Source organism: Podarcis bocagei (assembly GCF_964188305.1).
Source record: "Podarcis bocagei genome assembly, chromosome: 12".
Lineage (NCBI taxonomy): Eukaryota > Metazoa > Chordata > Lepidosauria > Squamata > Lacertidae > Podarcis > Podarcis bocagei.
Window position 1 is genome coordinate 35,179,251 of NC_138137.1, and position 23,916 is coordinate 35,203,166.

General features: G+C 41.7%; 2 protein-coding genes across 5 annotated transcripts in view; one reads left to right on the forward strand and one right to left on the reverse strand.

Annotated features, from left to right (window-relative positions):
• Positions 1 to 23,916, reverse strand: part of CFAP69 (cilia and flagella associated protein 69) — a 59,723-nt gene that overhangs the window by 11,264 nt on the left and 24,543 nt on the right. The window contains exons 21-24 of the mRNA XM_081163386.1: positions 23,808 to 23,894; positions 23,134 to 23,296; positions 22,464 to 22,522; positions 1,091 to 1,279 (exon numbers count right to left, since the gene is read on the reverse strand). Coding sequence (XP_081019512.1) covers positions 1,091 to 1,279; positions 22,464 to 22,522; positions 23,134 to 23,296; positions 23,808 to 23,894 — 498 coding nt within the window. The remainder of the gene's footprint in view (positions 1 to 1,090; positions 1,280 to 22,463; positions 22,523 to 23,133; positions 23,297 to 23,807; positions 23,895 to 23,916) is intronic.
• FAM237B (family with sequence similarity 237 member B) lies at positions 2,341 to 13,026 on the forward strand. Of its 4 annotated transcripts, none has more exons than XM_081163308.1 (4): positions 2,341 to 5,585; positions 10,302 to 10,698; positions 11,146 to 11,215; positions 11,499 to 13,026. In XM_081163308.1, exons 2-4 carry the CDS (start codon positions 10,317 to 10,319, stop codon positions 11,518 to 11,520), a joined length of 474 nt encoding a protein of 157 aa, XP_081019434.1. In that variant the 5' UTR covers positions 2,341 to 5,585; positions 10,302 to 10,316; the 3' UTR covers positions 11,521 to 13,026. The 4 variants fall into 4 exon arrangements, with proteins under 4 accessions (XP_081019434.1, XP_081019433.1, XP_081019435.1 ...); XM_081163307.1 differs by lacking the exon at positions 2,341 to 5,585 and adding an exon at positions 6,467 to 7,172; XM_081163309.1 differs by lacking the exon at positions 2,341 to 5,585 and adding an exon at positions 6,467 to 6,977.

Here is a 23,916-nt window from a genome sequence, read left to right on the forward strand (position 1 = left end):
AGCAGGTGAGGGAAACCTCTGGCTCTCCAGATGTTGCTGAACTACAACTCCCATCACCCCTGGGCATTGGCCATGCATGCTAGGGCTGATGGGAGTTGTAGTTCAACAAGTTCTGGAGGGCAAAAAGTTCCAGATCCCTGAAATAGAGGGATGGTGTCTAAACCTGCTTCCTGTTCTTGGTGTTACTGATAATTAAGACAGAACAGATGTGAATAGTCCCATCCTAAGACATGCACAAAGAAAATACCCTGTAAACAGTGAAGTCCAAAAGGAAACTGTCTATGACAATTTGGTGCAAAGATATGCAAGATGGACACAGGATTGTAGATTTTTAAATTTGCCATTATGTAAAGTTTAAGACAGCATCTTAAAAAGCAGAAACATCACCTTGCCAACAAAGGTCCATATAGTTAAAGCTATGGTTTTCCCAGTAGTGATGTACGGAAGTGAGAGCTAGACCATAAAGAAGGCTGATCGCCGAAGAATTGATGCTTTTGAATTATGGTGCTGGAGGAGACTCTTGAGAGTCCCATGGACTGCAAGAAGATCAAACCTATCCATTCTGAAGGAAATCAGCCCTGAGTGCTCACTGGAAGGACAGATCGTGAAGCAGAGGCTCCAATATTTTGGCCACCTCATGAGAAGAGAAGACTCCCTGGAAAAGACCCTGATGTTGGGAAAGATGGAGGGCACAAGGAGAAGGGGATGACAGAGGATGAGCTGCTTGGACAGTGTTCTCGAAGCTACTAACATGAGTTTGACCAAACTGCGGGAGGCAGTGGAAGACAGGAGTGCCTGGCGTGCTCTGGTCCATGGGGTCACGAAGAGTCCATGGGGACACGACTAAACAACAACAAAAATTTAATAATAATAACAACCACCAAGAATTTCATCCAAGAAGGGCTGGAGAGCTTCCTTCCTTTGTACTGAAGATTTATTATCGGGATAAGGGAAGTTTTTGTCACTGGACCCGCCTCCCTGCAGCCAAATATTCAGAGGTGCACGGGGCACCTCCTAAGCCGCCCCCCGCCCCGCGGAAACGCCGCCCCATAAGGCTGAGGGGAAAGAGCTGCTTTGGCGGCGCACTAACCTCCCTCAGAAGGGCTCGGCTGAGCCGCCCCATGCTGATGACCAGCGGGCGCAAAGGGGCTCCCTTCAGCGGAGGCTTGGGCGCATGCAGAGCCAGGGAAGCAGCGCAGGAGAGTGACGCCAACCCGCGACGGGCCCGCCTGCTCGGAGGCGGGGCAGGCGGGACCGCGAAGGGCCGGGGAGAGAAGGTCTACGCGGGGCGCTGGAGCAGAGCTTTCCTTGAGACGCTGGAGCTGCTGCCGCTGCAAATGGCGACGAGGGCGCCGCGGAACATTTTGTGCCTCGCTCCAAAAGAGTTGCCTTTTAAAGAGGCCTGGCACGTTTATTTCGAGGGCTAGAAGCTGCTTCGTCAGATACGCGAAGTGAAATTCTTGAGTCTGCACACGTGCATTCCGTGCATGCGGGTTCGGGGAGCGGGGAATGAAAACAGTGTAGGAGCGTATCGGGAGCGCAGCGGAAGCTGGACCGAGGCAGATTCCATACAGTACTTCTCTCTGTAGGAATGAATCCTAAACGTCATAACGTGGCAGACGGACCTTGTACACATAGAATTGCAAAAAATAAATAAATCCTGATTTGGCGGGGTGGGGAACACAAAATAAATTAGCTGGCTTTCCTTTACATATAATCTTCATTCTGGGAAGTAAGACCTGAACCACCGTAAAGCAGAGCCGCTCCATCCCATCAAGTAAAACAATAGAAATACATAACGTAACTGCCCAATCGTGTTGGTCCTGCCCCTCCAAAAAACGAAAAATCCTGGTTGCGCTCATGAAAGTTACCATGGTTGATGGCATCAAAAGCCAGGGACACGTTTTCCCTGTCTTGTCTCTTGAGTACACGGGTCGACTAAAGCAGTTTCTGAGCCAAAACCAGGACTAAACCTCAGTTGGAATGGATTTACTATAAGAGTGCCTGGATCTGGTCTGTGGCCATCTGCTCAAATATCTGGATCAAAGAGGGAAGATTGGCACTTGCCAGTAATTATTTAAATTTTCAAAATCCCGTCATGGCTTCTTAAGGGTGGTCTTACCACTGTCTCCTTTAAGCAGACAGAGATCGACCACCCCCTCTCAAAAGGAGACAGTCATCACCTCCGTGGTCCAGTCAGCTGTCCCCTCCCTGCTAGTTTTTATCAGCCAAGAAGGGCAAGGCTTCAGGGCGCAAATGGTTGCCCTCACCTTCACTTTGTCTGCATCCTTGAGCCTTATTAACTGAAACTATCCAAAACAACAGGACTAGACAGTGCTCTGGACACCTCTTGAGGTTATTCTGCTGTAACAGTAAAAGGTACAGGAAGTGGCTGGTGCTGTGGTCTAATCCATTGAGCCTCTTGGGCTTGCTGATCAGAAGGTCAGCAGTTTGAATCCGTGCAACGGAGTGAGCTTCTGCCAACCTAGCAGTTCAAAAGCATACCAGTGCAAATAGGTACCGCTGCAATGGGAAGGTAAACGGCATTTCCGTGTGCTCTGGCTTCCATCATGGTATTCTGTTGCGCCAGAAGCGGTTTAGTCATGCGGGCCACATGACCCAGAAAACTGTCTGTGGACAAACGCTGGCTCCCTGGGCCTGAAGCGAGATAAGCGCCATACCCCATAGTTGCTTTTGACTGGGCTTAACCAGGGGTCCTTTACCTTTGCCTTTCTGTAACAGTGTAGTCAGTTCCCATCAGCCCTAGCCAACATGGCCAGCAGTCAGGGATGAAGTAGTGAGAACGTATATGAACTAGCATATGAATTAGCATCACAGAGGTATAAACTAAACTAAAGGTAAACTGAAATATAGATTTGTCCTGAATCACAGAGATGGTGTAACAGGAAATGGGAAAAAGAGAAGGAAATGAGTTTTTAAAGCCTGTTTGCTTAGATAGCTAGGAAATAGGTTTTATAAGTATCTAAATCAATGAAATTGAATCATTCTTTCCATCTGGGGGCACTGAGGGAAGGGGAAGTTGTTTGGTATATGCTGGAAGCTCTTTACATGATTAGCCCACTTTGAGTTGTGCTCAGTGACATGTTTTTTGTTCACCATAAAGGATGTCAATTTCCTGCCATAGCCCCTTCCTCTTCTACAACAATGATTCTGTTATAATGACTTTAGAAACAGATATGTCGTTTCTTGTTAAGATGCAATGTGGGCACTCAAGCAAAGAATCTTGACTCACATACACGAAAAGCCAGTGCAAAGTTTGTTGCCCCCAGCACACCTTTCTCCATCTGCTGAGGAAAAGGCAATGGTTGGTTCTCTTAAATTCACTAGAAGAGTCAATTAACAACTACAATGTACATACTGAACCAAATGCAGTACTGGTGTTCAAAAATGCTCCCCACCAAACAGAAATTAAATTTTGCTTCAGAAATGGTTAGCAAGTGCTTATAATTCCTGACCATTCCTTTGGGTATAAAATGGAACAAAATAGTGCTCTAAAAAAACCCACCACACTCACATTCAGTGCTTCTTTTCTGGGGGTACGTGTTTCTTTTTGGGGGTACACAAAAAACATTTTGTGAATCTTTGTACTTTTTTCCATTTACTGTATTTATTTATCCCGATTTGAACTATAAAATAGTGATTTTCTTGAGTCAAAATGAGAGTACCCCTAAATATTTTTAAAGAAAAAAAAGCACTGCTCACATTCATACCACACCATCGAGGAAATGAATTGGAGTATTGTCACTTGCCGAATTAAAGTCTATAGGAGATATAAGTAAGAGTAGTGACTTTACTCTGTAGTGAGTAGAAAATAATATCCAATATTTGTTCTTTGTGAAGCTCCAAGATTGCAAAATTGGTGGTGGGGAGAAAGGTGCCCTCTTACCCACTTCAGATGGGAAGATAGCCTCGACTGTCCCTGTACATGAGTCCTTCCCAGGGTCCCCCTGCCATCTTTACTTAGATGGGTGGTGATCAGAAAGAGGACATTTTCAGTCATGATGCCTTGAGTATGGAATGCTCTCTCCAGGGAAGCTAACCTGGTTCCATCTTTTGGCACCAAGTAAATTAAAACAACCAGGTATTTCAGCACATTATGTCATTTGTTTTGTCTAGTGTTTTGTTAGCTTTGAATGATCTTAGTGGCTTCTGAGCTTCTCTGACTCTGTATTTATTACTTTTTATTGTTCCTATTATCTTATGTTTATGCCAGATGATCGTCTTCCAAAGCAACTACTCTATTCCGAACTTAAAAATGGAAAGTGTAATGCTGATGGTCAACAGAAGAGGTTTAAAGACTGTCTCAAGGCAAATCTAAAAAAATGTAGTATAAACACTGACAACTGGGAAACACTGGCCTGCGAGCGCTCCAGTTGGAGAACAGCCTTTCCAAAGGTGTCATGGGCTTTGAAGACACTCAAACTCAGGACACAAGGGAGAAACATGCTAGAGGAAGGCACACTTGGCAAATCCACACCATTATCAGCACCCTCCTGGAAACCAATGTCCCTGCTGTGGAAGGACGTGTGGATCCAGAATTGGCCTCCACAGTCACTTACGGACTCATTGTTAAAACCATGTTTATAGAAGACAATATTACTTGGCTACGAGTGATCGCCAAAGAAGAAGAAGATGTTTATTTTATTGTTTTTATCATTTTATATATATAAAAAACTACTGTTTTATTTTTAAAAAATTGTACCCCGCCCGCAGAGTCTTGTTATTATTCACTGACTAAATAAACAAAACAAGTATTTTTTAAATGTCCTGTCTGTTGCTGTTTGTAGTTAAACAGTTGTATTTTTAGCAGTGATTCTATCGCTGTTCATTATATTTTCGTTAAGCAGCGTCATTTGGCATCTTTTAAATAAAGTGTCTTCCATATTGTAGGGAAATGAATGTTCTCTAACAAATTTGTGACTTCAATGTTTGTTAGTTTTAATCAAGATGTAATCAGCTGGCTTCTAGGAGAAGCACTTTTAGACTGCAGTTCTCTGCACACTTAGCCTGGGCATGAGCTCCACTACTGGGCCCAGCTGAACTTCATGCCCAATAATCACCCATAGGATTGGGGGTCTAAAGCTGCAATCCTAAACCCACTTTGCAAGGAAGTGAGCCCCATTGAACTAAGTGGGACTTACTTCTGAGTAAACATCAAGAGGCTTTATCTGCAAATCTCTTCCTAGGACAACTACCCCAGCTGTTATTGGACAAGGATGTACACAGGAATAGGGATGTATTGATAAGATAAGGGAACAAAGATGCAGATTGCAGCAGATTGTGTAGCTGATTGACTCAGAGCAGATGATGTGGACAGAGGCGGGGCTATGTGATTTATAGCCCCTCTCCTCTCCTTTTTCACTTAATGGAGTGGATGATACTGCCAGTGTCTTCCTCTGCTATATAATCCCAATACAGCAGCAACCATTACCTCGCTAGCAACAGAAAGCAGTTTCAGACTTCTGGTCTTTGGGAACCCCCTCCACCCCTTTGTGTCCAAGTGGTCAGTCAACACAGACTGCCTTCTGTCACTGAATATTTGCACTCAAGAAGGCTATATTTCAGTAAGTATGATTTTTTACTTTGCTCCTTGAAAACAAATGTTGAAAAAGTCTCATTAACTGAACAGGGAGGAGTCAGATTCCAAAACTTCTAGCCCAAGGCTATACATGCTTACTCAGAAGTAAGTTCATTGGAGGTTGCTTCCTTGTAAAGGCTGCAATGCTAATCCTGCCTGCCTGGGAGTATTCCCCTTTGAATTCAGCACTACAGTACTCACTTCTGTGTAGATGTGTCATAGAATTGCTCTGTGTTAATTGCTTTTGCTGTTTGAGAGCCAATGATAGCAGCTACAAAAATGAGACTGGTTGGAGTTTTCATGTTATTATTGCAAGTGCTTTTTGTAGCAACTGAATTATAAGAGGGGAAGGAAGATATATGTTTCCAATATATTGATCACAGTAATCAATATTCCCTGAGGATATAAGCAAGTAGGAATAATCAGGAAAAAAACTTTATTGTGCTTCTACGTTCCAGAGAAAAGAAAGAATCAATCAGTAAAATCTATAATGCTGCTGTTAGAAAAGCATTGTTTATTGATCAGTGATAGTTTTTTACTTTCTCCTGTGTGTCACTTTCTACAGGTGCTATCTACAATGTAATAAAGTTTTAAATTCCAAAAGTTTTACTTGTCCAAGGAACTGTATATTAGAGCCAGTGTAATGTTGTCGTTAAGAGTATGAGCTGAATATTTTCTATAAACTTTTGGCTGTTTTTAAATAATTCCCTCCTGTCGTGGTTGGTTGGGTGCCTAGAATCCTAAGTATTTTATTTATTTAAGATTTTAATTATTAACACTTATATGCTGTCTTTGGGCTAACCTTTAGGTTCTCTCAACCTCTTCTGTCTTCACAACAACTTTGTGAGGTAGTCTGCTGGTCTGAGGAAAAAGTGCCTGACCGAAGTTTACTCAGTGTGCATCATTACTGAATGGAGGCTTGAACCCTGATCTTCCCAGTTCTAGCCCTTTATGCTAACCATTATGTCAACTGTTCGCAAACTCTGCCTGCCCAAGACCACTTAATGATTTTTCTTCCTGTTGTTTAGAAGTGGTGATTGCTTAGGACCTTCCCCTGTCTTGCTGCCAGCCATAGTTTTATTCCCCTGAGGAAGGTAGAATCTCCTCCTGCCATCACTAACTCCCTCTTCCCCACCTTCCAGGCAGACTGCCAGGTTCTAAGAACGAAACAGCAGCCATTGTGCCTGCCATTCCCCTCACACACCCCTTTCTTCATACACATGTAGTTATGCCACTTTGCAGACTCACAAGACCACTGGTGGTCCATGGGCAACGCTTTGGGAACCCCTGACTTAAATCATACCGATCTCAACAAACTCAAGAGTAGCATATATAGTTATTTTCTCCGGTCATTTTATTCCCACAACAGCCTTGTGAGGTAGGTTAGGTGACTGTTCCGATGTCACCCAATGCATTTCTTGACAGGGTGAGAGTGGGCATTAGGAGCCAGGTTCTTTTGTTCCAAGTCAAATGCATAAAAAAATTATGTAGCGGCAGCCATCTTAACTAACCACAGAATGGGCCTGCCTCCATGGGCGTAGCCAGGATTTCTGTTGGGGGCGGCAGAACCTCAGTAAGCTATGCATTTTTATTGAATTTGATTGATTTGGGTGGGGGAGCTGCCCCTCTCTGCCCCCCCATGCCTGCCTGGATGCAATCCCATTGTTACTAAGGTTGCACGCCATCCCCGATCTCTGCCAAGCGGTAGCAAGATTCCAGGGTGCAAATTGAGGCACAGTCTATTTAAAACATATGGCTTACTGTACACATATTTACACCTGGAATCTTCAATGAAGGAGATGCAGAGCATAATACCCCAAGAGTAATAATAATAATAATAATAATAATAATAATAATAATAATAATAATAATAATTTAATTATTTATACTCTGCCCATCTGACTAGGTTTCTCCAGCCGCTCTGGGCTACGTACAGTGTATCTTAAAACATAAAACATCAAGCGTTAAAAATCTTTCGAAATAGGGCTGCCTTCTAAAAGCTGTGTAATTCTTTATCTCCTTGACATCTGAAGGGAAGGTGTTCCACAGGGAGGGTACCACCACTGAGAAGGCCCTCTGCCCAGTTCCCTGTAGCTTCGCTTCTTGCAGTGAAGGAACCTGCAGACAACCCTCAGAGGAGGACCTCAGTGTCTGGGCTGAGTGGACACTGTCTCTCACTGCCCCTCTCATAGCTTCAGCAAGCTTGGGTCCAAAGCATTAGTCAGTCATGGCTCTCGGGGCAGCCTCCTCCAGCCTGCGCCAAGATGGTTCTGTCTTTGTTCTCTTCTTTCCCAGAATGCCTCCAGATTTCAAAAAGGACAATTTTTCCTATGACATCATGTGCCCCCCATCACCTTGGCAACCTGCCAGTTATCCTGTCTCTCTGTCCACTCCTCAGAGAGGCGGGGGACGGGGCGGGACGACGACTGTTATTTTGCATTGCTAATGGACCTTAATGGCTTGGTGCCATTGTTTCTTCATGGTTCTGCACTTAGCTAACCCAGAAATTTCCTGCCTGGCACAGTTCTGCAGCTTGTATTTCCCTTCACGCCCCCAAATATCATCTAAATATTAGCATTTATTAATTTATACCATTCACTAACAGACTCTGGAGCCCTAAATCTATGACACTATATAAACAGTGGGACTTTTGAAAACACAGGCTGAGGCCGTGTGGCTACAACTGAAGTCACTCTTACTCATGATGTTGATCGGAACAAAACCGAGTGGTTCGAGTGCAATTTAATTGTTTTGCAGCAGAGTGTATTTAAATAACACAGTGTTCCAGTACTTTATCCTAAAAAAAGATGTGTTCAACCGACTTCTGAGAGGCAGTCACATAGGAAGTTGCCTTATAACGAGCGGCACAATTTGTCCATGCTGCTCATTATTGAAAGGCAGCAGCCCTCCAGCGTCTCAGACGGGAGCCTTTGCTATCTGTATTTGAAGGTGGACAGTGGGTTCTTTCAGTTATTTATTTAATTTATTGACTTTTTCTTGGGTTTATATACCCCCAAGGCACCCAAGGCAGTTTACAATGTGATTCAAACATTAAAACAAATGCATTTTTTTTAAACAAAGACTGACAGAGTCCTCTCATGCCAACGGGAAGCTTGATGGTATACATGCTCCCTGGCCTCTGCCTTCCCTCAGGGGAAACAGGCCTTCAGCCACTCCAGGGAAGGTGGGGTAGGAGCTGCCCCAACATTTCTCTCAGGCCAGCAGTGCTGGCTCCTGCGGATGGAGGCACTTTGCCCCCCCCCCAAAAAAGTTTTTAAGGAGGGGGCTGAGCCCCCTCCATATCCAAGAGTGACATCACACGCAGAACGTCATGCTGTCGGCCTCCTCTATCGTGGATGCAAGCCGGTGTTAATGTCTCAGGTCATAGGTGGTTCTGTGAGGAGCTATTGATAAGTGTGCTCCATGACCTAGACTCCTTGGCTTGGTTCTTTGCCTTCTGCCTTTCCTCAGGGGACACGTGTTTTTTAAAAAATACATTTCACTAATTTTACAATCATTTTGACATTTCAAAACTTGACTTCCTTCCCCCTCTTTCTGCGGTTCCTTAAATTTATTTTTAGTATCTTCTGCATATCCTACTTAACTTAATTTGCTCATTTATTCATATTATTTAAATATATACTCTTATGAAACTGCAGGTTATTACAATAATCCTACCAAAGTTCTTATCTGTTTACAATTTATCTGTAATTATTCAATAAACCAATTCTATTCTTTTATAAAAAGTTTTTTTATTTTGATTTCTTATTCTTCCGGTAAGTTTCACCATTTCTGCATATTCCATAAGTTTTTGTATCCATTCTTCCTTTGCTGGGACTTTTGCTTCTTTCCATTTTGGGGCAAGTAACATTCTTGCCGCTGTAGTAGCATACATAAATAAGTTTCTATATAGTTTAGGTAGTTCTGTCCCTATAATTCCCAAAAGAAAAGCTTCTGCCCCCCCCCCCAGGTTATTTTAAACATCTTTTTCATTTCATTATATATCATTTCCCAGTAAGCTTTAACCTTACTACAAGACCACCACATATGATAAAAATAACCTTTCTGTTTACATTTCCAACACTTATTTGATTTAGATATATACATTTTTGCCAATTTACTCAGTGTTAGATACTATCAATATATCATTTTCATTTAATTTTCTCTTAGTCCATAACATACTGCGAATTCTATATCCATATTCCACACCCGTTCCCATGCTTCCATGTCTATATTATGACCAATATCTATTGCCCACTGTATCATTGAAGATTTTACGTGCTCATCCTTTGTCTCCCATTCCAATAATATTTTATGCATTTTAGACAGCACTTTTACATTACTTTCCAACAGGTCTCTCTCCAGTCAGGCACATGTGTCTTAGCCATTCATTGCTATCCTGTCAAACAGTACCGGAGTGTAGCCCAGCTCCTTGATCTCTAGTTGTTCAACACACAAGCGAAGAGCACCTGAATGGGGCTACTGATGCTGGCCTTTTCTTTTTATCTACAATAGCAACATTTTTAAACTAGCTATTGGCCCTACCTCACATGTGACAGGACATACTTGTTTCCTTGCCTCTGCTGGAGCCGCAGGCCAGTTGGACGAAGTCAGAACTAACATCCTTTTTCGTGACAGTATGTTTCAAAGTTGTAAAGCCAAAGACTGTAGGGGGAGTCATAATTGTTTGTATTGTTTTCAGATACCTCTGTGCAGCATGGAATTTGTACGCAGCAGAAAATGGCATCTCCAAATGGGTTGTCTCTTGATGGTGAATTTAGTTTATGGCAACCTGGAATATCAAAAAGAAGCCTTTGCCGGCCTGGGAGAGATTGATCATCATTGTTGGGAAATCTCCTCTCGTAGGCTGGTGGAAGTGAAGAAACTCAGGGTATCAAGCACAGTTTCTGCTCTCTGGGAATTCATGATGTTCCTAAAAGGGTCGTCTAAACCCAAGCATAATGACATCTTCAACAGTTTAGCTCAGAACTTCTGGGATATGTATGTAGACTGCGTTCTCGCAAGGTCTCACGGAATGGGCAGGAGACAATTAGCATCCACAGAGAATACTTTTATATATGGACAGAAAGCGTCAGAAGGTAATTTTGTTATACTTACATGTTAATAAAACACCAGATGTGTGAAGTTATACCTGCCATGCAACTGATGATGCAGGCTGTAGTCCTTGAATTATTACACCAAAATAAAATTGTTACATCTTTAAGGTACCAGAGGAGTCTGTGCTGTTAATACTGAAAGGCTGCTATTTCTAGATTAAGGCTGTACTGTAATCCCATATCCCAAGTTTCCTAAGCGTATGTCCTGCTGAATTAAATGGGAATGAATTTTGAGTATAGACACATGTAGGATTGTGCTGTAAGGCTGTGCACTCTTTTCTGGGAACATGCCCCATTGAACACAGTAGGATTTACTTCTGAGTAAATATGAACTAGATTGCTCTCTCATGAAATCATCATTTATGTGTTTTGCCTCCATTTCTTTCAACTACTAAGCATTTAAATATGTCATTTATTTTTTACATTTAGATACTACCTTTTCCTCCAATGAGCTCAAGGTTCTCCGCTCCCTGTTTTATCTTCACAACAACCCTGTGAGGTAGGTAAGGCTGAGAAATGGTGACTGGCTCATGGTCACCGAGTGGGTTTCATGGCTATGAACCCGAGTCTCCCAAGGTCATAGTCAAACACTATAACCATTACACAATACCGGCTCTCTGTGTTACACTAGCCTACCTCATCCATGTCCTACTTTGCAATTCTCCAATTTTCATAGAAATAGAACCACATATTTCACAGATGACAACCAGGAAAAAACAAGAAAGAAAAAATGGCAACAAGGACTATCTGTACTTCTAATTGGCTCTTTCCTTCCTCTGCAGGCTTCACAAACCTCAGCTGTAGAGCAAAGAGGCAAATCTACAGAAGACACCTCACCCAGATGATTCCACACTGAACGAAGCTTTCAAAAAGCACACATTTTACTGTAGATATTTCTGAGAACTCTCTTTTTTGGGGGCAATCTTTTTCTGTGTTCTGATTTGATAAGCACATTCCAATCATTGTCAACATGGTCTTTTCTCCAATGCAAATGCTGTATGTATTTTGAATAATTTCCTGTGCTCTCTCAGGTAAATCTATGTGTTTAATACTAGCACACGTGTCCTTTTTTGGGAGAAAGGTTTCTCTCATTTTTAAGAGTTCAGAATGCAATAAAAACCAAATATATTTTTATATGCTAATAAAACATGGTGCTGCAGCAGCAAGCATATTTTATACAGCATCTTATAAATGGTAATTTCATCTTAAAGACATACAAGGGGGGATGTAAACCCAAAGAAATTATGTTTGATGTAATTTTCTGTGCAATCTCTTAAACACTGGATTTGGTCACTTATGTTGGTTATCATAAAATATCTTTTCTATGCTGTGTAGGCTATTGAAATGGTGCTCTTATTCAATTCAGTATCCTTCAGACTTGTAATAATCTCCCTAATATGCCACAATACAGTCTTCTCAATCTCTAGTACTTCTCTTGTGTCCGCTGAACTTTCTCCTGTTCATGGAAAAGAACAGGGAAGCTCCTGCATATTCTTAACATGCAGCGTTTGGAGTCACTTGGTGGCAATATTATAAAACAATGTATTAGAAGTGGGACCCGTAACAAAACCTTGCAGCGTGGAATGTTCAGTGTTCCAGTCAGGCCTCCTTCAATGATACTCCATCCTATTCCCCTTCTTTCCCCTTTTGTTTCCCAAAAGACATTTGGGAGCATGTTCAAGTCCACCATGGAGATGGGCCTTTTCTCCGAAATATCGCCTTGACAGGAGCCTATTGAAAACGTGGTGCTATTTGCAGTGCTTTGGGTGATTTTTGCCATTGCTTTCTACAAAATACTGTATGTGTCTGGCAGGGAACTAAGATGCACATAATGTATGAATCAGTCTCTGCCTGTTTATTTAAGGTTTAAAGTATCTGCCTATAATACGTCAGTATTCCAGGATTTCTCCTATTCACCTCATTTTGAAGCAATTACTGGATTATGACAGTGATTGCTAATGCCACATTCACTTTATATCCTGAGTGGCTGCTCTCTTCCCCTTGTGCTTCAAATCCTTGTGTGTGTAAATGTCATAACACACATGGCTATATGCATTTATGTTAGTGCAAAAGGACAGCAAAAAGCAAATTAAATCAACTCGGCAATGATTAGACATACCGGTAATCTATATTTGTAACATACTGAATTTATTTGTTAGCATCATGATCTCCACATTATTTCTAAAGGAACATATATCTAAAAATAACTGTGCACTTAACCAGTGTGATACAAATATGTGATTAAAATTTGTATATAAATTAACAACAACAAAAAACAGGGAGCTGCCTAGAACAGCTCTAGACAAGGTTTATTTTACAGATACTGAATCTTTCTTGAATGGATCCACAACCTTAACTTTTGATCCTCTTTAAGGCTCCACCACGAATGGAGAGCTTTTTGACTGCAAGATATGTATCAGCTAGTGGCCCTCCAGTCAATTCAGCAGGTGTACTTTCAACAGTTACTAAGCGACCAGATGCAACCTGGAAAAACAAAACACACTGCTCAGTATTCTGACAAAATGAAACAAGAGTTCTGTTTTACAACAATTCCTTGGAAAGGAGACATTCTGAAATTCTCTTCTTTTAAAGCATATTTTGAAAGGAAATGTAAAAACTATTAGTTGACTTGTAATTGACTTTTCTCATTCATGCTTTTATGATTTGTTTTTCAAAAATGCATTCTGAAACATACACCAGAAGCTTATGCCTAAGTGTGTGTGTGTGTGTGTGTATAATGAAGGAGATTGATCATAAATTCAAATCTTATTTCTGCTATCTATGTTTCCTGTCACACTTATTCCTTAACCCCTTATTACTACGGATCTCTAACAAATAAAAATATTTTAGATGCTCTTTCCTCTAACACATAAATTATTGAAAAGGCTGCTTGATACCACAGAGCTTACACTTACATCTCCATGATAGAGCCATAGATTACCTATGATGGTTTGAAAAAGTGTTTCAATATGAAGGATGAATATTATTGCATGCCACCCCCAATCTCTGAGCGGTGCAAGATTTCAGGGGTTCCAATTGCTTACCCCGGGTTTGTGTTTCCTTTGGGAATGAGGCACAGCAGAGACTGTGGTGTCTTTATGAAAAACGGTTTACTTACACATATATACATAAATTCAGGTTTTGAATCGAGTCTATGAATCGAGGGAGGGCCCCCACCCACCCATTTGTTGTCTCACACAGAGCCCCTTTCTTTTATTTTCCTTTTTTAAAATAATATTTATTGAGTTTCCAAAAATTTAAATTTAAACACTACAAACAGAAAAGCAAAAAAACAAATGAAAAACAAACGAAAAACAACACAATACAATACAAACACACTACAAAACTAACACATAAGACAAATAAAACAAAACAAAGACCATTTAAAACATATTAAACAATTTCAATGTCAAATCTTTCGTTCGCTTATTTCCATGACTTCCTCACACCTCCCTTTTTGTATTCCACATCAGTTAATTATTTCAGCAATTCCTTTCCATCTTTCCCTGTTTTCTATCCTATAATTATCTTAACACATTCTAACCTTATTTTGTTCCCTTTAATACTCTATTGATCTATTTGTACTTAATTCCTTATAACATTTCTGCTAAAGCCATATAACTTCATTCCAACTGTGTTCTAACATTCATTAATTTTGCAATATTTCTATAGTCTTTAAACTTCCAGTCTTCTTCCACCAGCTCTTCTCCCTGGTCTCGGATTCTGCCGATTCTCTCAGCCAGCAAAAAGCAGATGATTCACAACAAAACTTAGGGGTCTGGCAGGGCAAGTCCACCTCCTTCTTTAGCATCCGTTAATATCTTAAGTTTTACTCGGGGCTTCCTGCCCTGCCAAACAAATCTAGAGACGTCCCTCTGCCACCTCCTGAAACAATCCCTCCCATCCAAAGCTTGCAATGTTTGAAACAAAAACAGCATCCCCAACATCACAGCAAGCCTCATCCCCACCACAACAACTCGGCCCAACAATAACCACTTCCAATTTAACCCTGTTTCCAAATCCCCCTTCTATTCAAGCCAACGTCCTTCATAATTGCCCTTGAATAAATTCACATTTTCCTCGGGTAGGGCTCTGATCCTCAATATCATCTGTTTCTCTTTAAGTTCAGTCATAACCAGTGTCAGCTTGAATTCATAAAGTTGTCCTTGAATGGATCGGACTCTCTCCAGTTGAATTACTTTAACTTCAGCAGCAAGGGTTTTCTCCTTAACTTCATCCGCAGTTTGCTGTATCAGGATAGATTCCTGTATCAATTTCTGGGTGGTTCCTATATTAGTATTCACCTTTTGTCCCAGGTTATTTAAACTTTCTACCATTAAGTCAGTTTTAATATTTGCAGCATCCACTTTCATATTTATCACGTCCATTTTCTTATGAAGTTGTTTCAGTGAGTCATTTATTTTCACTAATACAACCGCTAAGGCCTCTTCTGGCGACATTCCGTCTTTCCCATCTGCCATAACACTCAATAGATTCAAGGTCAATCTCACAGTCTCACGGGTGTTATCTTACCGCTGGAAATTTCCCAGCCCCGATCTTATGTAGCCGCCAGTTTCAAGAACTTCCACTAGAGGGAAACAGTTTCTATTTGTATTGATACATAATAGGCACAGTTGAAACGACCCAAAACTAATTTCAAAGTTATTTTCACTGCTGGAGACAGTAGAAACAATGTATCTTCTCTTATGCTAGCTGTCAATGAACGATCCAAACACTGTCAATAAACATCCCACCAAACGTCGGACATACTAGCAACCCGTTCCCAGGGTCCGAGCGGCGGTATTTTGCCTCTCTTGGTCTCTTCCGCAGGCAAACTCAGTCCACTACTCCCCCCCCCTTCTCCTGCCTCCAAGGGGGGGGATTATATTCTTTACTTATGGAAATTTGGTTTTTACAAAAGGCTTTCCAAGACTTCAGCTTGCAGCCTCAATTGCTTCAGTCTATTTACAAAAGGGGAAGGCGGACTTCCTGTATTGAACCTTCCCCGTTTCGATACCAAATTAGACGTTTTTTAAAAATCCAATTTTCCCGATTAAGCTCTACTCACGGGTAGTTACTTTAGAGTCAAATTGTCCACAGGAAAAAGTGAGCGCTCTCCGACAACAGCTATGCGGCTTCGCTGCATGGAAGAAGCAGATGATTCGAAGCACCGCGCCGCTCACCTCACGTCGCTCCCTATCCCCAAAATTGGGTTTCCCCGCGAGTGGGGGAGGCGCAAAAGGTGCCCGCCGAATCCCACGCTCACAGGCTTCTCCCGCCTGTGATTTTTAATGGGTCTCCGCCTTCGCCGTGGCGGCCAGACCCAGATTTCCACGGGGCTGATTCCTCTCGATCAGAGGAATCCAGCCATTGCCGGAGGCGCCTCCCCGGAAGTCCTTTCTTTTGTTTTCCTTAAAGGCCCATCACTCAGGCTGTCACCTCAACACAGGAAGAGAGCCTGGCTTATATTTTAGCACTTGCTGGATCCAGGGGTTAAGAAGGATCTCACATACAGTCTGTTTCTTCCCTCTGCCCCAAACTCATAAAAATATAGTGAAACACTTGATGTTGCTGTAATGAAAAATCAAATGTTTTGCATCCTCAGAATTTTCAAACTTGGATATACATTTCTAACAGCCTACTTCTTCCCCACCAAACACACGACACTACCCGCCAAAGAACAAGAATCTGTCCCGAAAGGTACAAACAAACAACAAAATACAGCTTCCCTGCAGAAAAATAACAGACAATTTAGCAAAGGCATTAGAACACGCATAATCAAAAACCAATTAAGAAAACGCCATTACACTTTTAACCTTAGACTAGTACGGTAACTGCTTATTCCTTTCAAGCAAGCTTCCAGTTCATCAGGATCTCTTCAAGCCTTCCTCCTTCTCCTTGGTGCACACTCCTTGTTACAGTTCTGCATCCCAAAGCAACTTATCCAATCCCCAATCCTTGGCATACCCAAGATAATGGGTTTTCAACATGTTTAAGCCAGGATGCAAGCCTCAGTACCAAAGCTGCATTACCCAAAGCCCTTGCTCATCCTTTCCCTTGTGCTACTGCAGCACAAAGTGGTTTTCAAACACACACACAGTTTTCTGAACAATTCCTAAAAATCATTAAACAGCAAGATAGCCTGGCTTATATTTTTAACCCTTTCTGTATCCAGGGGTTAGAAGGATCTTGCATACAGCCTACTTCCCCATCCCCAAATAGTGTAATACTTGCTCTGCTGTAAAGAAAACAAACAAACAAACAAACAAACAAACAAACAAACAGACAGACAGACAAACATTATGCATTCTTAGAATTTTCAGCCTTAGATAATACTTTTGTAACATTTTATATTTTTGAAATTCATATTTAAGATTTGTAAGGATTCACTTACAGTTGTATTTAGGCCTTTAATGTCAGTTGGATGGAATGTTGCGTTGTAAGGTTTTACCTTCGTTCTAGAATTTTCTATGGATTTTTCCTGAATCCTTTTCGCTTTCTATAAAAATTTCAAAAAGGGGGTGAGGGATAAATGACATGGCAAAGTCAAATATCTCTTTTTACTGTCTTTTGAATTTTTAGCATTAACACATTAATAGGCTTACTATACAAATAGGGATGTTTCAGACTGTGTCTCTTTCCAAGTATGGTGATGCAATCCACCCTGAGTAAAAGTAATATGAAGAACTAGCAATTAACTAAGTATACAAACAAGTACATTGTACATTATGCACATTGTACATAAATGCCCCTTCCTTACAAGTGACTAAACAACCTCACACTGGCCAAAGAGAAACTGAAGGAATTTATTTGAACATATTTAAGACATCTGTTTGGCACATATCCTGCTTGTACAAGCCTTCCTATTCTTATTTTTCAAGTTTAATCTTTTTATCCTGAAAATATAAATTATACAAAATAGAAAAGAGGATCCACAATAAATATCTATTTAATAGCTTAAAATAAATATTAATTGGAGCTAAAATAATCCCAAATGCAGTATTCACAATATCCTTACCTTTAAAGTCTCATAATTTGATGTCCGGGCGAAGAAACTTTCCCAGGACATACTGATCATTTTCTTTTGCTTATGGAGCGATTGAATCTAGAGCGTGAAAGAAATTAAGGAGAAAATTAAAACCTCTCATTCTTCAAAAGTGCCTTTAGTGGCACAGTTCAGATATGGAAGTAGTTCAGAGCAGAGCTCTGGTTGCACTGTAGGCACCAATATCACTACACCCTACAGTTTGTTTGCAATTAGCCCCATCCCCCAAAGTGGAGATGGTATTCCGAGTACAGACTCTGTAGGAGAGACAATAACTTCTAGGTTTTTATAGAAAAAGCGCTTCTTATTTGTTGTCTCACACAGAGCCCCTTTCTTTTGTTTTCCTTTTTTAAAAAATAATATTTATTGAGTTTCCAAAAATTTAAATTTAAACACTACAAAAAGAAAAGCAAAAAAACAAACGAAAAACAACACAATACAATACAAACACACTACAAAACTAACACATAAGACAAATAAAACAAAACAAAGACCATTTAAAACATATTAAACAATTTCAATGTCAAATCTTTCGTTCGCTTATTTCCATGACTTCCTCACACCTCCCTTTTTGTATTCCACATCAGTTAATTATTTCAGCAATTCCTTTTCCTCTTCCCCTGTTTTCTATCCTATAATTATCTTAACACATTCTAACCTTATTTTGTTCCCTTTAATACTCTATTGATCTATTTGTACTTAATTCCTTATAACATTTCTGCTAAAGCCATATAACTTCATTCCAACTGTGTTCTAACATTCATTAATTTTGCAATATTTCTATAAATATTCTTTAAACTTCCAGTCTTCTTCCACCAGCTCTTCTCCCTGGTCTCGGATTCTGCCGATTCTCTCAGCCAGCAAAAAGCAGATGATTCACAACAAAACTTAGGGGTCTGGCAGGGCAAGTCCACCTCCTTCTTTAGCATCCGTTAATATCTTAAGTTTTACTCGGGGCTTCCTGCCCTGCCAAACAAATCTAGAGACGTCCCTCTGCCACCTCCTGAAACAATCCCTCCCATCCAAAGCTTGCAATGTTTGAAACAAAAACAGCATCCCCAACATCACAGCAAGCCTCATCCCCACCACAACAACTCGGCCCAACAATAACCACTTCCAATTTAACCCTGTTTCCAAATCCCCCTTCTCTTCAAGCCAACGTCCTTCACAATTGCCCTTGAATAAATTCACATTTTCCTCGGGTAGGGCTCTGATCCTCAATTTCATCTGTTTCTCTTTAAGTTCAGTCATAACCAGTGTCAGCTTGAATTCATAAAGTTGTCCTTGAATGGATCGGACTCTCTCCAGTTGAATTACCGTAAATTTCGCTCTATAACACGCAGATTTTTTCTCCTAAAAAGTAAGGTGAAATGTCTGTGCGTGTTATTGAGCCAATGTGTGGTCCCTGGAGCTGACTTGCCGGAGCGCAGGGGCAAAATAGGCAAAAATCAGCCAAAAATAAGATCGGGCGGGCGGGCGGGCGGAGGGAAGGCGGAAGCTTTCCTGCATTCTGCCTCAGGGTCTTACTGCCCACCCGCTTCTGTTGCTGCGTTTGCTCAAACTGAACAAAGAGCAGGGAATCCCCTGCCCTCCTGGCAAGCAGAGGGTTAAGGAAAGGATCAAGTCCTTCCTTCTATTTCTTTCCTAGTCACACTCCCACCACTTCCTCCTCTCTGTGCTCTAGGGACTCGCAGGCAGCCGAAAAACACGCAAGTGGGAGAGAGAGAGAGAGAGAGAGAGGGCTGGCTTGGGTGGGGAGGGGGGAACTTTTGCTTTACAATGGTAGGTTTCTCATTTCTTTTCCAAAAGCAGAGAGCCCTGCCCGCAGCCCCCCTCCAAATTACAGCTTCTCCAAGCAATGTACTGCTGGAGGGAGACAGTATGCTTGTTTGGAAGAGAAACCCTGCTTCCCTGCTCGTAAGTAACAGCAGGCTGGATTGCAGAGTGAGACATGGAAATCTCTGGATTTATATGCTGTATATCAAATGTCTTAATCTGTACTTTCTACACGCGGCTGGTAAATCAGAATCTCCTGAGCCAGGAGGATTACAGCATCTCTCCTCTCCCCTTCATTAAAAGCCTAATACTCTTCTTTGAAGAAGTATAACGTGAGAATGTTTTTTATATATATTTTTAAAAGTTCTTTTCCTCATTGTGAGCTATACACTGATAATTGCTGCCACAATAACAATTGATTGAAAATGGAATTTTGTCTCCCCCCCCCATAGAGAGCTGTTCTTCAAACGTTTAGCCTTAATACAGTGGCTGATGTAATACCCTTCTGCTTCACTAGGCATTTTATATAGGGACATTAAAATTGATTTTCTACATCTTGGCAGATGAAAAAAAGTGTGTTACACGCCCTATTGCCCAAAAGTGTGCAAGCACAGAGCAAAGGTTGCAGTGACAGAGGTGGCCAAAAAAGAAATACAGTAAATAAAAAAGAAATCATACTTTGTATATCCTGCCTGGCTTGGGTGGGTGGGGGGGACTTTTGCTTTCCTTCCCTCCCCATTTAAAATGTGGTTACAAAGCATGGATCCACATGGATCCTCAGGATTTTTGCATTGGGCTACTCCAAACTCACTGTCAGATCACATGTCTGTGGCCACAGCATGAACCACAAAAATCATACATCCACTGTTTCATTTAGAATATTTTTTTTCTTGTTTTCCTCCTCTAAAAACTACGTGCGTGTTATGGTCTGGTGCGTGTTATAGAGCGAAAAATACGGTACTTTAACTTCAGCAGCAAGGGTTTTCTCCTTAACTTCATCCGCAGTTTGCTGTATCAGGATAGATTCCTGTATCAATTTCTGGGTGGTTCCTATATTAGTATTCACCTTTTGTCCCAGGTTATTTAAACTTTCTACCATTAAGTCAGTTTTAATATTTGCAGCATCCACTTTCATATTTATCACGTCCATTTTCTTATGAAGTTGTTTCAGTGAGTCATTTATTTTCACTAATACAACCGCTAAGGCCTCTTCTGGCGACATTCCGTCTTTCCCATCTGCCATAACACTCAATAGATTCAAGGTCAATCTCACAGTCTCACGGGTGTTATCTTACCGCTGGAAATTTCCCAGCCCCGATCTTATGTAGCCGCCAGTTTCAAGAACTTCCACTAGAGGGAAACAGTTTCTATTTGTATTGATACATAATAGGCACAGTTGAAACGACCCAAAACTAATTTCAAAGTTATTTTCACTGCTGGAGACAGTAGAAACAATGTATCTTCTCTTATGCTAGCTGTCAATGAACGATCCAAACACTGTCAATAAACATCCCACCAAACGTCGGACATACTAGCAACCCGTTCCCAGGGTCCGAGCGGCGGTATTTTGCCTCTCTTGGTCTCTTCCGCAGGCAAACTCAGTCCACTGCTCCCCCCCCTTCTCCTGCCTCCAAGGGGGGGGGATTATATTCTTTACTTATGGAAATTTGGTTTTTACAAAAGGCTTTCCAAGACTTCAGCTTGCAGCCTCAATTGCTTCAGTCTATTTACAAAAGGGGAAGGCGGACTTCCTGTATTGAACCTTCCCCGTTTCGATACCAAATTAGACGTTTTTTAAAAATCCAATTTTCCCGATTAAGCTCTACTCACGGGTAGTTACTTTAGAGTCAAATTGTCCACAGGAAAAAGTGAGCGCTCTCCGACAACAGCTATGCGGCTTCGCTCCGTGGAAGAAGCAGATGATTCGAAGCACCGCGACGCTCACCTCACATCGCTCCGGATCCCCGAAATTGGGTTTCCCCGCGAGTGGGGGAGGCGCAAAAGGTGCCCGCCGAATCCCACGCTCACAGGCTTCTCCCGCCTGTGATTTTTAACGGGTCTCCGCCTTCGCCGTGGCGGCCAGACCCAGATTTCCATGGGGCTGATTCCTCTCGATCAGAGGAATCCAGCCATTGCCGGAGGCACCCCCCCGGAAGTCCTTTCTTTTGTTTTCCTTAAAGCAGTGTTTCCCAACCTTTTTTGGGCAAAGGCACACTTGTTTGATGAAAAAAATCTCGAGGCACACCACCAATACAGCCCCGTGACGTCAGCGCGCAGCGTCACGCCGGGAGGGACGCACGAAAGTATAAGTTTCAATTTTTTCCCCTCCCCCTTGCCGGGGAACCTCCAAGCTTTGGGGGTGGGGGGGGAGGAGGCAGCAAAGCGAGGCAGGAAGGAGAGCGCGGCTTGGCTGGGTGAGCTTTGGCAGGGGCAGGGAATGAGAGCCACGAGGCGGGCGCTGCGGACAGAGGCGCTGCCCGCCGAGCTCGCAGGCAGCCAGGCAGGCAGATGGCGAGAGCCCCGCGCTGGGCGGACTCTCCTCGCCGCCGCCGCCCCGCCTCTCTCCGCCCGACTCTCCCGCCTCCCTCCAGGCAACATCTCGCGGCACACCAGGCAACATCTCGCGGCACACTAGTGTGCCGCGGAACAGTGGTTGGGAAACACTGGCTTAAAGGACCATCACTCAGGCTGTCACCTCAACACAGGAAGAAAGCCTAGCTTATATTTTAGCACTTGCTGGATCCAGGGGTTAAGAAGGATCTCACATACAGTCTGTTTCTTCCCTCTGCCCCAAACTCATAAAAATATAGTGAAACACTTGATGTTGCTGTAATGAAAAATCAAATGTTTTGCATCCTCAGAATTTTCAAACTTGGATATACATTTCTAACAGCCTACTTCTTCCCCACCAAACACACGACACTACCCGCCAAAGAACAAGAATCTGTCCCGAAAGGTACAAACAAACAACAAAATACAGCTTCCCTGCAGAAAAATAACAGACAATTTAGCAAAGGCATTAGAACACGCATAATCAAAAACCAATTAAGAAAACGCCATTACACTTTTAACCTTAGACTAGTACGGTAACTGCTTATTCCTTTCAAGCAAGCTTCCAGTTCATCAGGATCTCTTCAAGCCTTCCTCCTTCTCCTTGGTGCACACTCCTTGTTACAGTTCTGCATCCCAAAGCAACTTATCCAATCCCCAATCCTTGGCATACCCAAGATAATGGGTTTTCAACATGTTTAAGCCAGGATGCAAGCCTCAGTACCAAAGCTGCATTACCCAAAGCCCTTGCTCATCCTTTCCCTTGTGCTACTGCAGCACAAAGTGGTTTTCAAACACACACACAGTTTTCTGAACAATTCCTAAAAATCATTAAACAGCAAGATAGCCTGGCTTATATTTTTAACCCTTTCTGTATCCAGGGGTTAGAAGGATCTTGCATACAGCCTACTTCCCCACCCCCAAATAGTGTAATACTTGCTCTGCTGTAAAGAAAACAAACAAACAAACAAACAAACAAACAAACAAACAGACAGACAGACAGACAAACATTATGCATTCTTAGAATTTTCAGCCTTAGATAATACTTTTGTAACATTTTATATTTTTGAAATTCATATTTAAGATTTGTAAGGATTCACTTGCAGTTGTATTTAGGCCTTTAATGTCAGTTGGATGGAATGTTGCGTTGTAAGGTCTTACCTTCGTTCTAGAATTTTCTATGGATTTTTCCTGAATCCTTTTCGCTTTCTATAAAAATTTCAAAAAGGGGGTGAGGGATAAATGACATGGCAAAGTCAAATATCTCTTTTTACTGTCTTTTGAATTTTTAGCATTAATAGGCTTACTATACAAATAGGGATATTTCAGACTGTGTCTCTTTCCAAGTATGGTGATGCAATCCACCCTGAGTAAAAGTAATATGAAGAACTAGCAATTAACTAAGTATACAAACAAGTACATTGTACATTATGCACATTGTACATAAATGCCCCTTCCTTACAAGTGACTAAACAACCTCACACTGTCCAAAGAGAAACTGAAGGAATTTATTTGAACATATTTAAGACATCTGTTTGGCACATATCCTGCTTGTACAAGCCTTCCTATTCTTATTTTTCAAGTTTAATCTATTTATCCTGAAAATATAAATTACACAAAATAGAAAAGAGGATCCACAATAAATATCTATTTAATAGCTTAAAATAAATATTAATTGGAGCTAAAATAATCCCAAATGCAGTATTCACAACATCCTTACCTTTAAAGTCTCATAATTTGATGTCCGGGCCAAGAAACTTTCCCAGGACTTACTGACCATTTCCTTTTGCTTATGGAGGGATTGAATCTAGAGCGTGAAAGAAATTAAG

Coding starts and splice junctions, on each gene's coding strand:
- FAM237B (XM_081163306.1), top strand. CDS start 10,239: ATGTTTCAAAGTTGTAAAGCCAAAGACTGTAGGGGGAGTCATAATTGT. Junction 10,699..11,145: donor TGGACAGAAAGCGTCAGAAG/GTAATTTTGTTA, acceptor TTTTACATTTAG/ATACTACCTTTTCCTCCAAT. Junction 11,216..11,498: donor CTTCACAACAACCCTGTGAG/GTAGGTAAGGCT, acceptor CTTCCTCTGCAG/GCTTCACAAACCTCAGCTGT.